The sequence below is a fragment of the Urocampus carinirostris genome, chromosome 20 (genome assembly GCF_059441175.1).
Source record: "Urocampus carinirostris isolate Australia breed hairy pipefish chromosome 20, RoL_Ucar_1.0, whole genome shotgun sequence".
NCBI classification, from domain to species: Eukaryota; Metazoa; Chordata; class Actinopteri; order Syngnathiformes; family Syngnathidae; genus Urocampus; species Urocampus carinirostris.
Window position 1 is genome coordinate 14,808,140 of NC_142368.1, and position 15,030 is coordinate 14,823,169.

The 15,030-nt window shown below is 38.5% G+C and overlaps 1 protein-coding gene across 1 annotated transcript in view; it reads left to right on the forward strand.

Annotated features, from left to right (window-relative positions):
* Positions 1 to 15,030, forward strand: part of nbas (NBAS subunit of NRZ tethering complex) — a 287,616-nt gene that overhangs the window by 134,950 nt on the left and 137,636 nt on the right. The window contains exons 37-39 of the mRNA XM_088324534.1: positions 4,165 to 4,329; positions 5,776 to 5,889; positions 9,636 to 9,759. Of these exons, the coding sequence (XP_088180660.1) occupies positions 4,165 to 4,329; positions 5,776 to 5,889; positions 9,636 to 9,759 (403 nt within the window). The remainder of the gene's footprint in view (positions 1 to 4,164; positions 4,330 to 5,775; positions 5,890 to 9,635; positions 9,760 to 15,030) is intronic.

The following is a 15,030-nucleotide window of genomic DNA, read 5'->3' on the forward strand; positions in this document are numbered from 1 at the left end:
AACAAAACACTAGACACGCTCTTCTATGTATGCATACATATTGAACTGAGAGGTAATTGACGTTCAGGTGAAGACATGGAGAGACTGTTTGACCTATCGGAAGGCACTGTGCAAATCATTGTTGTGTGTAAGTAAAAATAGTGTGCTGATGAGACTGTCCATTATTTTTTCAAATTTCATTTGTACCCCTGGTGGTTTAGTGCCACTCAGGTTTGATTCCCTTTGCATGCAATGTTTTGCAATTTATTAAACTGACAGGTTATTGACACACAGGTGAAGAAGTGGAGACTGTTAAACCTAACATAAAACACTATGCAAATAAATGTTGTGGCACTGTGAGTAGAAATATCAAATCAAATTCATTTCTAAAACATTTTTCGGGATAAAAATTGCCACTCAAAGTGCTGTCTAAAAGCCTCTACCCTAGGAGCTCAGGGAGAGCTAAAATAATAAAAGCAAATCAGACGGATAGAATTGCCCAAGACTATTAAGACATTTGAATTGATCCTGAAACGCACACAGAGCCAAAAGAGCAATTTTAAAACTGGTGAAATGTCATCCCTCCCCCCCAGTCCCTGTAAGCACCCGTACTTGCTGAGTTTTGTAATAGCTGCAAGCTAGCAATACTCTTTTTTGGGGGGAATACCAGAGAGCAGGGCTTTACAATAATCTAAACGAGAATATATAAAAGCATGCATTACTACCTCCTTGCCTGCCTGAGAAATGGGCGGACTCTGGCTGTATTTTTGATATGACAACAATTTGTTATATTTTTGATATGTGGAATAAAGTTTAGCTCAGAGTCGAAAATAATGACCACATTTTAATGCAATCTAACGATCTAAAATCTTGTAGGTTTGGTAAAAGTTTCTCTCTATGACTTTCAAGAACAATGAGTATAACATCTGTTTTGTCCTGGTTGATATTTAGGAAGTTCTCTGCCATCCATGACTTAATATCTGAAATTTATTTAAAAACGGAATCTATAGGACTTGTCATCAGGGAAGACGGCTATGTACAGCTGGGTGTCGTCAGCATAACCTACAAAGTAGACTCTGATGATATCCCCAACAGGAAACATATACAGATTAAAAAATACTGGGCCTAAAATTGAACCTTGGGGAACCCAAGATGTAATTTCATGGAGGAACCTGCATAAAAAATGTCGGTCTGTAAGCTAGAAAAAAAAGGTTAAAAACAGTATGAGATGCCCACCAGGTTCCCTAGTCTAATAAAATATGGTGATCTACTTTGTGAAAGGCAGCACTGAGATCCAGTAGCACCCGAACTGTGTGTTTATTAAAATCTTTATTATACCTGATATAATTTAACAATTTTAAAAGGGAAGTTTCTGTACTCTGGTTGATTCTAAAACCAGATTGAATTTTCCCTAAAATACTGTTTTCTTTTAAATAAAATAATTCAGCTGAATAAAAAACAATTTTTATGAAACTTTGCCTGAAAACAGTAGGTTGGACACTGGACGGTAATTATTAAAAATGCCTTAAGTCTAATTTGTTCCTGCTGTTTTAAAGGAGTTAGGGTAAAACGCCCGTCTGGATAGAGCAATTGACTATATTTAAAATTTGTCCCTCAAAGACTCCATTGAATGTATTTAAAGGGGATGTGTGAATTGAGAGAAAACTCGACCTCGTGTCCTTGCATCAACCAAAGCAAAACCTTCCAGTGTATTTTCAGGTCAAATCCATTGTCCAGCTATTCTAGATCTTCTATTCTGATGGGCTAAAGGGCTGGACGTGATGCTAGTAATTTTACTTTCGAAGTGATCTGCAAAGTCCTCACAAAAAGAATTTGTCGGTTCCAGTCCATACTTGACCATCAAGAGTTTGTCCTCTGTTGTAAGTCGGTAAAGTGACGTGATGTGTAAGATTGAGGTAGTTCAAAAGGTTTAAAGATATTCTGGACGGTGTGTCAGAGGTGTTGTCTACATGTATATTAAAATCACTAGCTACTGAAATTTGATCATAGTTACAGTGTTCATTTGAGCTGTGAAAGTGATGGGTCCCGGGGACTCGCATGCTCAAAAATCTATGGGTCCCAACAGAGATCTATGGCTCCCCAAAATTTAGTCTTATCCAGGTTGAAATTGTTAATCGCCGACAAATATATAATATAAATCTATATATTCATTCAGTTTTAATCATTATTGGTAATACAAATCAGTTATCTCTTCAAGATTTTTCCGTTCACAATATTGTACATTATACAAAATACTGAAAGTACTGCCATCCACTTAACTATCTTTAGCAGTAAAAGCATGGTCAAGTCTTCTTTTTGATGTCGTATCCGTTCATACTTGCCTCTCTCTTCCTGCAGCAACAGAATTTCCATAGCTAATTTGTGGTTTTCATTGTGCCGATCCAATGTGCTCTTCTGAAAGTTCGTATTGCGAAATGATTTATGCAATACAGTTTTTTGTCACGCTGGGTACACGCATCACAGAACATGTAGCCTCCATTATCATCCTCCTCATAGCGTCACCAGGAATATAATTGAGTCCATTTTGGCAGTAAAGTCCTTTTCTTGCTAGGAGTATTCTTTTGTTTATTTCTCTCGTCGAATCGTTCGCTTCAAAACACGTGTTTTCCTCGCCTTCGCGGTCTTCCGAAGAATTTCTCCGCCGTTTTTTCGTGCCGGAATTATTGCCGTTATCATTTTCGGCATTATGTTTCTACTTATTACTGACACTGAAGAAATTACCAATTTTTTGTTGATATGCTCCTAATACCAACTGTTTTTAGGGAGGCATACTTCTCTTTCACTCGACAACCGCCAAAACAATGACGTCATCTCAAAACAACGAGATCTCGTTTGCCGAGATCGGCGCGAAACCAAATCAACAATGGCGGATCTGCCTGACGAAAAGTTTGGAGTGCGGTAAATCCTTGTTGAAAAAAAGTAATCTGGTAATAATGACAATTTTGGGTTCGAAAAAGTTGCGTCCTGGGGACGCACGTTGATTTGAGACTATGCGTCCCCAGCAAAAATGATGCGTCTAGGACGCAGGGACGCCGGCAAACCAGAAGACTGTAGTTAGAGTGTAAATTTGTCAAACACTCTTCAAATTCACTGAAAGTGTGGGGAGGTCCGTAAAGAGTAATGCAGAGAATGGCGGGACAGCTTAACAAAAATGTGTGGTGCTCAAAGATGAGGAGGCATTAAAAAATGATTTATTTTGTTTTTAAGAAGGTTTTAAAAATTGATGCAGTCCCGCCTCCTCTCCTTTCCTCCCTTGTCGAAAATAAGAAGCTAAAATTTGGTGGGCAGTGAAATAATGGGGGCATCTGTACCAAGGCATGTTTCTGTTAAAATAAACCCTTTTCTGCAGGTATCTACAATGAAATCATTAATGATCAACAATTTACTTAAAAGGGAGCTCACGTTCAACACAGCTACAGTTTTGAACGCATGCTGAAAAATCTATGGGTCCCCAAAATTTAGTCTTATCGAAGTTGAAATTGTAAATCGGTGACAAATATATAATAAAAATCTATATATTCATTCAGTTTTAATCATCAAATTATGAATTCATTTCCTGCATCAAATTATTGTTGGTAATATACCGATTAAAGGGATAACCACAAACCTGTCTTTTTTTCATTTTCTTCTTTTATACGTCCTTTTTTTCTTAACTTCTTTATACAACATCATAATTCGTAATATAATGCATCAAAAAAAGTGAGCCGTTGGAGAGCCGGCTCTCTTTAATGAGTTGAACCGAAAAAGCCAGTTCTCTAAAAAGAGACGGACTTTTCACCACACAACTCGAGATCGGCGTGCAGACAAAAACTCGAACCGCGAGACCAAAACAACATCTGCCGGATCTGCCTAACGAAAAGTTTGGAGTGCGGTAAATCTCAGTTTAAAAAAAAAATGTAATCGTGTAATTATGACAATTTTTTTTCAAAAGAGTTGCGTCCCCGGGACGCACGTTGATTTGAGACGATGCGTCCCCAGCAAAAATGATGAACTGGCCAGTCCAAATTGTCCCTAGGTGTGAATGAGCGAGCGAGTTGTCTGTCCCTGTGTGCCTTATAGTCCAGAAAATATGACGTGATAGTTTGTCATAAATATATAAAAACTCCTTTTAATTTGGAGTGTAATTATGCATCCAACACGCTTTCTTTGTTCATTTTTTTCCAGGTGATGGGCCACCAAGCAGTGACGGCAGGTGATCTCCTCCACAGGACAACGGCCAAGACCATGGAGGTGCTGGCAACGACTGGCGTAACCACTAAAGCTGTGCTAAGCGCCGTTGGTGATCACCGCTGGTGGAAGCAGTCGCTCAACTACCTGCGCCCGTTACACGTAAGTAATATACCTTATATAACCTTTTTAGTCATAAACGCAATTTGGATTCAGGCCCAAGACACACCACAGTAAATGTTGCTCCTAAAACCCTAGTGGTGAAGCGCCCGTCATTCCCCCCGCCACCTACACACACCTCTGCTTACATGCTAGCCCTTGAAAATTCTCCTGTGTGAAGTGTTCATTTTACCTGTGAAAAGTGATGGGTCCCTTGGACTCGCATGCTCAAAAATCTATGGGTCCCAACTGAGATCTATGGCTCCCCAAAATTTTGTGTTATCGAAGTTGAAACTGTAAATCGGCGACAAATAAATAAATAAATCTATATATTCATTCACTTTTAATCATCACAGTTAATTGGTAATACAAAGCAGTTATCACTTCAGATTTTTCAGTTCACAAAAATATTGTACATTATACAAAATAATATTGCTGAAATATTAGTCTATATATTTATGCAGTTGTAATCACTTCAGATTTTTCAGTTCATATATTCTTGGTGGTTTGCTGTCCCGCCACAGTTGTAATGCCTTCTCAAGGTCCAATTGCAGCAACGGAATTTCCATAGCTAATTAGTGGTTTTCATTGTCGTTGTGCCGATCCAATGTGCTTTTCTGAAAGTTTGTATTGCGAAATGATTTATGCAATCCAGTTTTTTTGTCACGCTGGGTGCACGCATCACAGAACATGTAGCCTCCATTATCATCCTCCTCATAGCATAACTAGGAATGTAATTGAGTCCATTTTGGCAGAAAAGTCCTTATCTTGCTAGGAGTATTCTTTTGTTTATATTTCGTCGCATCGTTCGCTTCAACACACGTGTTTTCTTTGCCTTCGCGGTCTTCTGAAGAATTTCTCCACCATTTTTTCGTGCCGGAATTATTGCCGTTGTTACCACTTTCTGTATTATGTTTCGACTTATTGCCGACACTGAAGAAATGACCAATTTTTGGTTGATTTGCACCTAATACCAACTGTTTTTACGAAGGCATACTTCTCTTTCACTCGACAACCAAAACAATGACGTCATCTCGAAGCAACGAGATCTTGTTTGCCGAGATTGGCGCGAGACCAAAACAACAATGGCGGATCTGCCTGACGAAAAGTTTGGAGTGCGGTAAATTTTTGTTCAAAAAAAAGAAAGTAATCGGGTAAAAATGACAATTTTGTGTCAAAAGAGTTGCGTCCCCAGCAAAAACGATGCGTCTAGGACGCAGGGACGCCGGCAAACCAGAACACTGGTATGAGAGCAACCAATAAGACTTGTTGACAGCCTTTCTCTTGAATATTTTAACGTCTGGCTATTTACTGGCGGCTAAACTTGCCCTGCAGAATATTGGTTGAGATTGATAGCGACTCCTGCCCTTGGTGCTGATATTTATGAGCAGACTCGCTGACTATATCTAAGTTAAACGAAGTCGATCTGAAATTTGTTTTTTTTTTCAGGGTCAAGAAGATGCCGCTGTTAGCAAGGAGGCCTCGTGTGAAAATTCTAAACTTGAGCGCCAAGGATGTAGCGCTTTCTATCAGGATCTCATTGAAGTTCCTTATGTAGACCCGGTGAGTGAGTAAATTAGACCTGTTTAACTTGTGTCTCACACTGGTAATGTTTTAGGAACATGACTAACATGACTAAGGTTTATTTGTTAGGGCTTAATAAAAATGTTATTTATTTAGAATGGGCTATATCACTATTGATTCTCTAAAGCAGGGGTGTCAAACTCATTTGAACTCGGGGGCTAAACGATAGAACAAACATTCTGTCGGGGGCCGGACTACTAGATTAAAGAGAAAGAAAGAAATAAGAGAAAGAGGGAGGGAAAAGGAGAGAGGGCGGGACAAAGAAAGAAAAAGAGGGGGGAGAGCGCGAGAAACAAAAGATAAAAAGTCGTGAGAGAGGGGCAAAAGAAAGGGAGAGGAACAAAGGAATCCAAAGAGAAATAGAAAGACAGAAGGAGGGAAAAGAGAAAAGAAAGGGTAAAGGGTAGGAAGAGAGAAAGAGAAAAGAGAGAAAAGGAAAATAGGTAGTTGGAGCAAAAGAAGTTAAAAAGACACCGAGAGAGAAAGAGACAAAGAGCAACAAAGGAAGAGAAAAAGAGAGACACAGAGAGTGAAAGAGACCGGGTGGAAAAGAGAAAGAGAGAGAGAGAGAGAGAGAGACAGAGAGAGAGAGAAATACAAGTACAGTGTCTTTGCGAGAGGCACCTGGCTTTGGCAACATCAAGTTGACCTATTTCAACCTGCAGCTTGTTTTTCTCTTGCGCTTCTCTGAGTGTTGTCTCCCGGGCCGGATTCAATTTCTTAGCGGGCCTGTTCTGGCCCGCGGGCCGCCTGTTTGACACCTGTGCTCTAAAGTAATACCAACACCAAAACTTTTTATTTTCAATACCAATTTAGGCAAACAAAATTAGACTTTTCATTTAATACATATTTTTAAAGACGGGAACATGTATAGCTTTTGAGCAACATGGCCTTGTTTATATTAGCTTCCCTGTAGTAAAGTGTATAAAATGTGAACTATATAATTTGTCTTATGAGTAATGTTAGAGAATGTATTCCAAAAAAGGCGATCTAATCCAGTATGTATGAACATTTCTTCTTGGGGTAGTTCAAAAATTAAACTTAAATTCACTTTAGATAGCCCAAATAACGGACAAAAAGGTTAATTGGACAAGCAAGTTTACATATCATAATCAGTGTTCATTCGTCCTCTGACAAGTGACGTTCACTGTAGAAGGAAAAAATACATGCAAATATACTTAAGTCGAATAATACATTTTCTTATTCAAATTATGAATTCATTTTCTGCATTAATTTATTATTGGTAATATACTGATTGAAAGGGATCACCACAAACCTGTCTTTTTTTCATTCTCTCCTTTTATACTTCCTTTTTTTTCTTAACTTTATACAACATAATCATTCGTAAAATAATGCATTAAAGCAAGTGAGCCGTTGGAGAGCTGGCTCTCTTTAATGAGTTGAGCCAAAAAATCCGGTTCTCTAAAAAGAAACTGACTTTCACTACACAACTCGAACCGCGAGACCAAAACAACAATGGCTGATCTGCCTAACGAAAAGTTTGGAATGCGGTAAATCGTTGTTAAAAAATGATAATGACAATTTGGTGTCAAAAAAGTTGCGTCCTGAGGACGCATGTTGATTTGAGACGATGCGTCCCCCAGCAAAAATCATGCGTCTAGGATGCAGGGACGCGGGCAAACCAGAACACTGCATGACTAACGGGGGCGGCAGTAGCTCAGGAGGTAGAGCGCTCGTCTTGGGATCAAGGGATCCCAGTTCAAATCCCGGCTCGTCCGTGTTGCATGTCGAAGTGTCCTTGGGTAAGACACTGAACCCCTAATACCCCCAATAAGCAGGTTAGCGTCTTCATTCGTCCATTTCATTTCATTTTAACACTGTTTATCAAATGCTAGCTTTTGACTTTGCGTTGACTACGTCTGTTGTATGCTGTAAAATCCTGAATACAAATATTTACTTAATAATTTTAATTTATACGAGTTTTGCAAAAACCTTGACGAAGAGAATGACAAATATATGTCAAATTGATTCTCATGAATTGGATAACTCGATAAGTCTACGTAAAAGTCTTTATTACAAGCTTGCCTAAACATGCAATATCATAAACAATTAGTTGATGCCTGCAGGGATACACTGCACTTCTTTCTTTGCATTCTCGTTGCGCTTATTATTACCCAGTCTCGCCTAGGGCAACTCTCTTAAATTACAACAAATATGCCTGAGTGGGTCTTTGACTTGAGGCGTTTAATTAGATTTTCTTCCTCCTCTCCAAGACTTCAAAAGCTTCAAAATAAAAAAAAAATAAACAAGGCTGGAAATGAATTAATATTGATTTCGCTAAGTCATTTTAATGCCAAAAGCAATTTTGAGAGTTGTCGGCGTTAGAGAAAGAGGAGCAACGGCGTATCATCTAACACGACTTGACATGTTGTGAAGGGGAAAAAAACAAAGGCGCTTAGAGCGGGGTGCAAAAACAGAGATAACTGTCAAGGAAGGAAGATAAGGAAGTATTAAAAAAAATGTACCGTAAATTCCGGACTATAGAGCCCACCTGATTATAAGCCGCACCCACCGCATTTTGAGAGGAAAACCGATTTTGTACTTACACAAGCCGCACCTGTATATAAGCCGCATGCGCCCACATTAAAAAAATGTAACACAAAATTAACCTAAACCCGACTTTTAGTCCCACGATTGAAACTGAACGTCCTTCTTAAAAGTACACAGTGCAAAAATCACAGCCGGCAAAATGAACAGAAAATGATACCGGTACTTGAGGTTAGATGCAGACCTGCAGAGTCCAAGTACCCGTTGAAAGTAATCCAAGGAAAAAAGTGTATATTTCCAAAGGTAAGGGTGGGAAAAATATATATCCACTATTGTCCGCCGCGTCCACAAACACTCACCTCTACCGGTCCCCACGTTTTCGCCCCTTCTTTTTTATTCGCCCGTGCAAAACATATCAGATTAAGTGTCTGAAATAAATACATTACAAAAATATACATTTGCAAATACATATTATACATGGTTACACATATTTACAAAGAAAGACGGTACACCGAGGGGGTTTTCAAAGCTTTAATAATATAACGTGCTTCGTTTTGCTTTCGCTTTTAATATAGGTGTACAAAGTGTTTTAGCCTTTTTTTTTATTTTTACACGTTCATGTTAGCGTAATCTTTCGTACGGAAGATTACGATAACGCGAACGTACGATTAGCCTGGGTTAGCTTTATGTTTACGTTAAACATTCAAGGTAAACATTCAGGGTGTTTGATGGATTAAAATGATATACATTATTTTTAATGGGAAAAATGATTTCGGCGATCGAACAAATCGGTTTTCGAACAGGGTTCTGGAACCGATTATGGTCGAGAATCGAGGTTCCACTGTATGCACAAGCCAAGAAGTTGCAGTCTTCCTCGGCGCAATATTCCACCGGTCTAAATCTTACCTTTTGTAATTGAGCGCCGCTGGCGGACGTTAGAAAAATTACATCAATTGGCCACATCACTGAATAAGCCGCAGGGTTGACCGTTTGGGGAAAAAAGTAGCGGTTTATAGTCCGGAATTTACGGTAAATAAAAGAGTAGATTCACCTTTAAATCTAAGGAGAAGGATCACCTATTTTTTATTTTCGAGGCAAAAACCCTGTGCACCGTTGTCTGAAAATAGTTGACTTTGGGTTAAACTGAGCAAGCTGGTACTTTTCTAGAATCCTACTGCTCTTCCTGACCTGTCTTTCTTCTCTGTTGTGTTTCTTAGAGTCAAGATATATTTTCGTCATATAAGGATATTCCTCCCGAGAACTTTGCCCAAGTGCTGCTAAGGACTGGAAAACTGGCAGAGGCCAAAACGGAAGGGGCCACTTTGTTTCCCGCGACAGAAGGTAAACATTACTGACATCCGCTACAAAGTGCAAAAAGTCTTTTTTCCAACAAAAATGTCAACAAAATTTGGAAAATAGTCGTTCTGCTGTTTGACTTAAAGCTTTGTCTCTGAAGTTAATGCGTTAATGCAGGGGTCAGGAACCTTTTTGACCCAAAGAGCCAATAAAGCAAAACATGTTTGAAAAAGAAATTGAGAGAGCCACATTCTATATTTTCAGACAAAATTGAAAAAACTGCCAAACACGCTCTCTAGACAAAAGCTAATCCTTCAGCACATTTTATTTAACCGTGTGTCATTTGATGATTTCATCAAATGTATGAAATGATAATAATGCCAAATCCTGTGTCCCAAATCAATGTCAATATGCCACAATTTGTCTTCCACCTTCACTTAAGAGTGAATTTTCTTCCATGAAATGTGTCCTTAATAACGGTTTCAAAACAATGTGCATGCAAAGTTATTTTGTAAAAATGTCACCAATGACTGCAAACCATAAGCATATCATCATATTCACTTTTGGTGAAGACTGCACTGAGAGAGAGAGAGAGAAGGAAGTGCATGGATCCGCCCACCTGTACTGCTCACCCAATCAAAGTCGTTTGCCAGCGTTTTTAGTTATCAGTTAAAATGGTTTCTTATTAAACTTCTGCATGAAATTGCTTTGGCTTTATACGGACCAAAATCGGGGTGAAATCACTTGACTTTGGAACGCCACAGAGAGATGTGCAATAGTTACATTTTATTTCGGAGCCATACGTACTCATGAAACGAGCCATATATGGCTCCCGAGCCATAGGTTCCCTTACCCTGTGTTAATGAAATAGAATAGAATAGAAATTGTCCCTAGGTGTGAATGAGCGAGCGAGTTGTCTGTCCCTGTCTGCCCTGCGATTGGCTGGCATCCAGTTCAGGGTGTCTCCTGCCCACTGCCCGATGATTGCTGGGATGGGCTCCAGCACCCCCGCGACCCTACTGAGGATAAGTGGTGCAGCTAATGAGATGAGAATAGAAAGAATAGTCGTTCATTGACATCAATGTTGAGAAACATTGTATGCAACAAGAAGAGGAATGGCACTCCAGAGTAAACATGTAATAAAGGCTTTAAAGACTAAATAAGTCTTGAAATCTTGAGTCAAGTCAAGTCGTGTTTAATTGTATAGCCCTTAATCACAAAGAGTCTCAAAGGGCTGCACAGATCAAAGACTATTGCAAACTACAGACTATTATGACACCATCCCCTGATATTGTCAACATAAATATACGTTTTTCATATCCTATAGAATATAAGTGTGTTTTAAGCTTGATATCATTGGAAATCATTTGAATACAACACAAACTTTTTCCTTTTTCCCCTGTTTTTAAAAAAAAAATGTAATTCCTTTAAAATAAAATCTCATTGTGTTTAATTTTCCTAACTGTTACTTTTTATTTTTCTTCTCCATTTACTTTTTTTCCTTTGTTTCTTTCTTTTCTTTTTTCAGTTTTTTTTTCCTGAATTTTTCCTTTTTTCATTTTTGTTTCTTTTGTTCTCAGCTTTTCACTACTTTTTCATTTTGGTATTTTTTTCTTTTTTGTTCTATTCCCCCCTTCCTTTAAGTCATTTTGTGCATAACTTTACATAATATTTGGTCATGTTGGGATTAAAGAAGAAAAAACAACCCGAAGAGCCTTTTAGGACCCGGAAGAGCCGGTTCTTGAAAAACTCTGACTTTACTCAACTTGGTTCTACTTCGACCTTGACTTCAAAATACCGCATTTAGAACACAGCGTCAGGGGAACCCTTGCATTTTTACCTATGCTCTCTTTGCACTGTAACTTTGACTTAATTCGCTTCTTGATTAGCAATTTCGAGCCCTGATTTTTGTGAGCTGGCTAGATTTTTTTTGTGCGCGGAAAAGCTCTGGGTAGTGCGCAATCGCGCACTGCCCACAGCTTAGAGGGAACATTGCACTTAAATAGTTAAAACCAAAGTTGATGTTGGCTATAGCAAAAAAAATCACCACACTTTTGTAAATACTGAATATGCAATGCTTCCTTTGCAATACTATTTCAAAAATTGTCCTTGTCTGTGATCTCATGTTTTGAAGAAAGCTTTATTTTGCTACTAGTAAGTGACTTCTTTCTACCTTGGCAAATAGATATAGCTGAGAAAATCCGTCACCATGTCTCCTCCCAGAAAAGAAAATGTGTATCATTACAGGGTGATTGCATCTTTGTCACGTAAGTCAGCAAAGTTACACTTTTTCCCCATCGTTGTCCGCAGTGTTCCTTCTAAGCTGCGCGCGTGCTCATCTGCGCTCTGCTCGCACATTCTCAGCGCACAAGAAAGTCTAGCCAGCGCACAAAAATGAGGGCTCCAAATTGCTAATTAAGAAGCGACTCAAGTCTAAGTTACAATGCATGAAGGTAAATATACACAGGTTCCCCTGACGTTGTGTCCTAAATGCGGTATTTTGAAGTCGAGTCGAAGTAGAACGAAGTTGAGTAAAGTTAGAAGAGTTTGTCGAGAACCGGCTTCTTCGGCTCGGCTCACTAAAAGGAACCGGCTCTTTCGGGTCCTAAATGGCTCTTCGGTTTTTTTTTTTGCTTCTTTAATCCCAACATGACCAAATATTATGTAAAATTATGCACAAAATGACTTAAAGGAAGGGGGGAATAGAACAAAAAAGAAAAAAAATACCAAAATGAAAAAGTAGTGAAAAGCTGAGAAAAAAAAGAAACAAAAGAAAGAGAAAAAAAAGAAGGAAAAATTTAGAAAAAAGCCAGAAAAAAAAGAAAAAGAAATGTAGGAAAAAAAGTAAATGAAGAACAAAAAGAAAAAGTAACAGCTCGGAAAAAATAAACACAATGAGATTTTTTTAAAGGAATTTAATAAAAAGTAGAAAAAAACAAAGGAAAAAGAAGAAAAAGTTTGTGTTGCATTCAAATAATTTCAAATTATACCAAGTGAATCTTGTTGCCAACACTACTTCAACTAAACAATGTGATTAAGTACAGTTCTGTATCTTACAACCGACTCAATAAGCCCCCAAAAATGTTAGTATTATGTGACAAAAGATACCAGGAAAAAAAAAGAAATGGAAATCCTGTGAAAAAATTGTTAAAACAAATGACGTTTGTAGGCCCTGCAACCTTTGCAATCGTACATGAGTCAATTCCTTCAAAAGTGAAAAATAATTTTGCATTGCCGGAAAATCAGCATAATGTAACTTGATGTCAAGTTTTGGACATGTTTGCTAATGACTTAGTTGCCACACTTGGGATTGCTGTCGCTCACTGTTGTTTCAAGCGTTGCTCACCGACTTTGTGTGAACGCTCAGACCCCTGGAAAATGACAGGGAACATTGCTTGTCATTATGGTGTATTTTTCATTGCTCTCCTGCCTTTCTACCAGTTCGCTTGACAAACGTAGATGCTAATGTGCAAAAATCTTGGTGACAACCGAACACAGTCGCCCCATTTCGAGATTCCTTTTTTTTGTTTTCAAGCTGAAATAGCATAGGCTTTAAAGTCTGAGTAGTCTATTGGATGGGTGTGTGTTTATCCCTCTGGTAATCCCTGTCCCGATGGTATCGCTAGATTTAGAGAGGCGTGTAATCAGCTCATTGGGAGGTGTAGCTCGTAAAAATCCGCAGGGGCCGGCGCACCAAGGACAAGTAAGCAGAGAAAGCGTGGCGGTTTTTTTAGAAAGCGGTCTATTGCTCTCCCTATGAGCTTGATGCTAACCTGCCTGCTGGTCAATCACGTTCCTGTGGGGTAACATTTTTGGCAATTGTACCTCTGTTTACGATTACCTCTAAACACTAAAAAATTCAGGATATAGTTTTTATTTAAAAGAAAAAAATCTTGCTCGCTAACCAAAAGAAAATCAGAGCAGTCTTGGGGGCAACCACTAGAGCAGGGGTCGGGAACCTATGGCTCGCGAGTGTAAAGTTGGCTGTTTTCGGTTGTGTATTTCTCAGACTTCCATGCTATGAAATTAACCTATTTTATATTCCTAAATATAAAAACAATCATCAACACACACACACATAGTCACGTATCAAAGATCAGTCTAATTCCATTTTTTGTAAATACCTTTCTCAATTTTATTTCATTTTAATGTGGGAGGTCAAACCTCAATAAGTGTTTTTATCTGAATAATTCTGCCAACATAGAGTTTATATACTAGATATCTCTCACAGTGAGCCATATATGGCTCTTTCTTTGAGTACCAATGGCTCAGAGAAGAATTTGATTGCATGCAAATTTTCTCCACCTCATTCAAAACATGAGCAAAGCCAAACCGAAACTGAATCCAACACTAGTACTTTGCAGAATATATAGGGCGCGTTTTTGACTACAATTTACAGTCAAGGTGTCACACCAAAAAAAACTCGTTTTGGCTGTAAAGAATCCTTTTGTATAAAAGCTCCCTATATAATCTGTGTTCAGTGATCAGATACCTTATGATGAATCCACAGAACAAACTGTAAATACGTCCAAATACCTGAAAGAGAATTTAAAGTTATTTGATTGGATGAGTGGGAGGGATGGGTGGAGCTATGCAAAAGGTGAAAGCACTCCCTCCCATCTCTCGCCCTACGTCGTCTGCGCCAAAGGTAAGCACATCAGGCTCCCTGTTTGCAGAATGTTGTGACGTTTTTACAAAATAGCTGCTTGCATCTGGTTTTGAAACCAATATAAAAAAAAGGTCTAAATGAGTTTAACCGATCTTGAGTCATTGCAATAAAGAGACACGTTTAAAGTGGTATGTTTGTTGATTTTGGGACACAGGCTCTGCCATTATTCTCTTTTAATCATTTTTATCAAATCATCAAAAATAAATGTGCTGAATACTAAGCTTTTGTCTGGGGCGCGGGTTAAGCAATTTAGTAAATTTGTCTCATAATATATGGTGTGGCTCTTTCCAAAAAGAAAATTCATATATTTTGCTTTTATGGCTCTTTGAGTCAAAACGGTTCCCGACCCCTGCACCAGAGACCTCTCCCTGCCAGCATCAACTTTTCCAGTATGGGCATGCAAACTACTACATGCAAAAAAGTGAAAACTAGTACTGTAAATTTATATTGTGTGTAATTCCATTTAAAGTTACAGTAGCTTTAATGTAAGTGTACAGTAAGTGCTTACGTATTACCAATTTTTTGATTTTATACATGTGAACATCTGCCAATTTCTTCGCTTACTAATTATTGCGCATCCTTGTTTTTTGATAAACCTTACGAACACAACGTGGCATCCATCCACTCCTAGCAACAATATCAGCAAT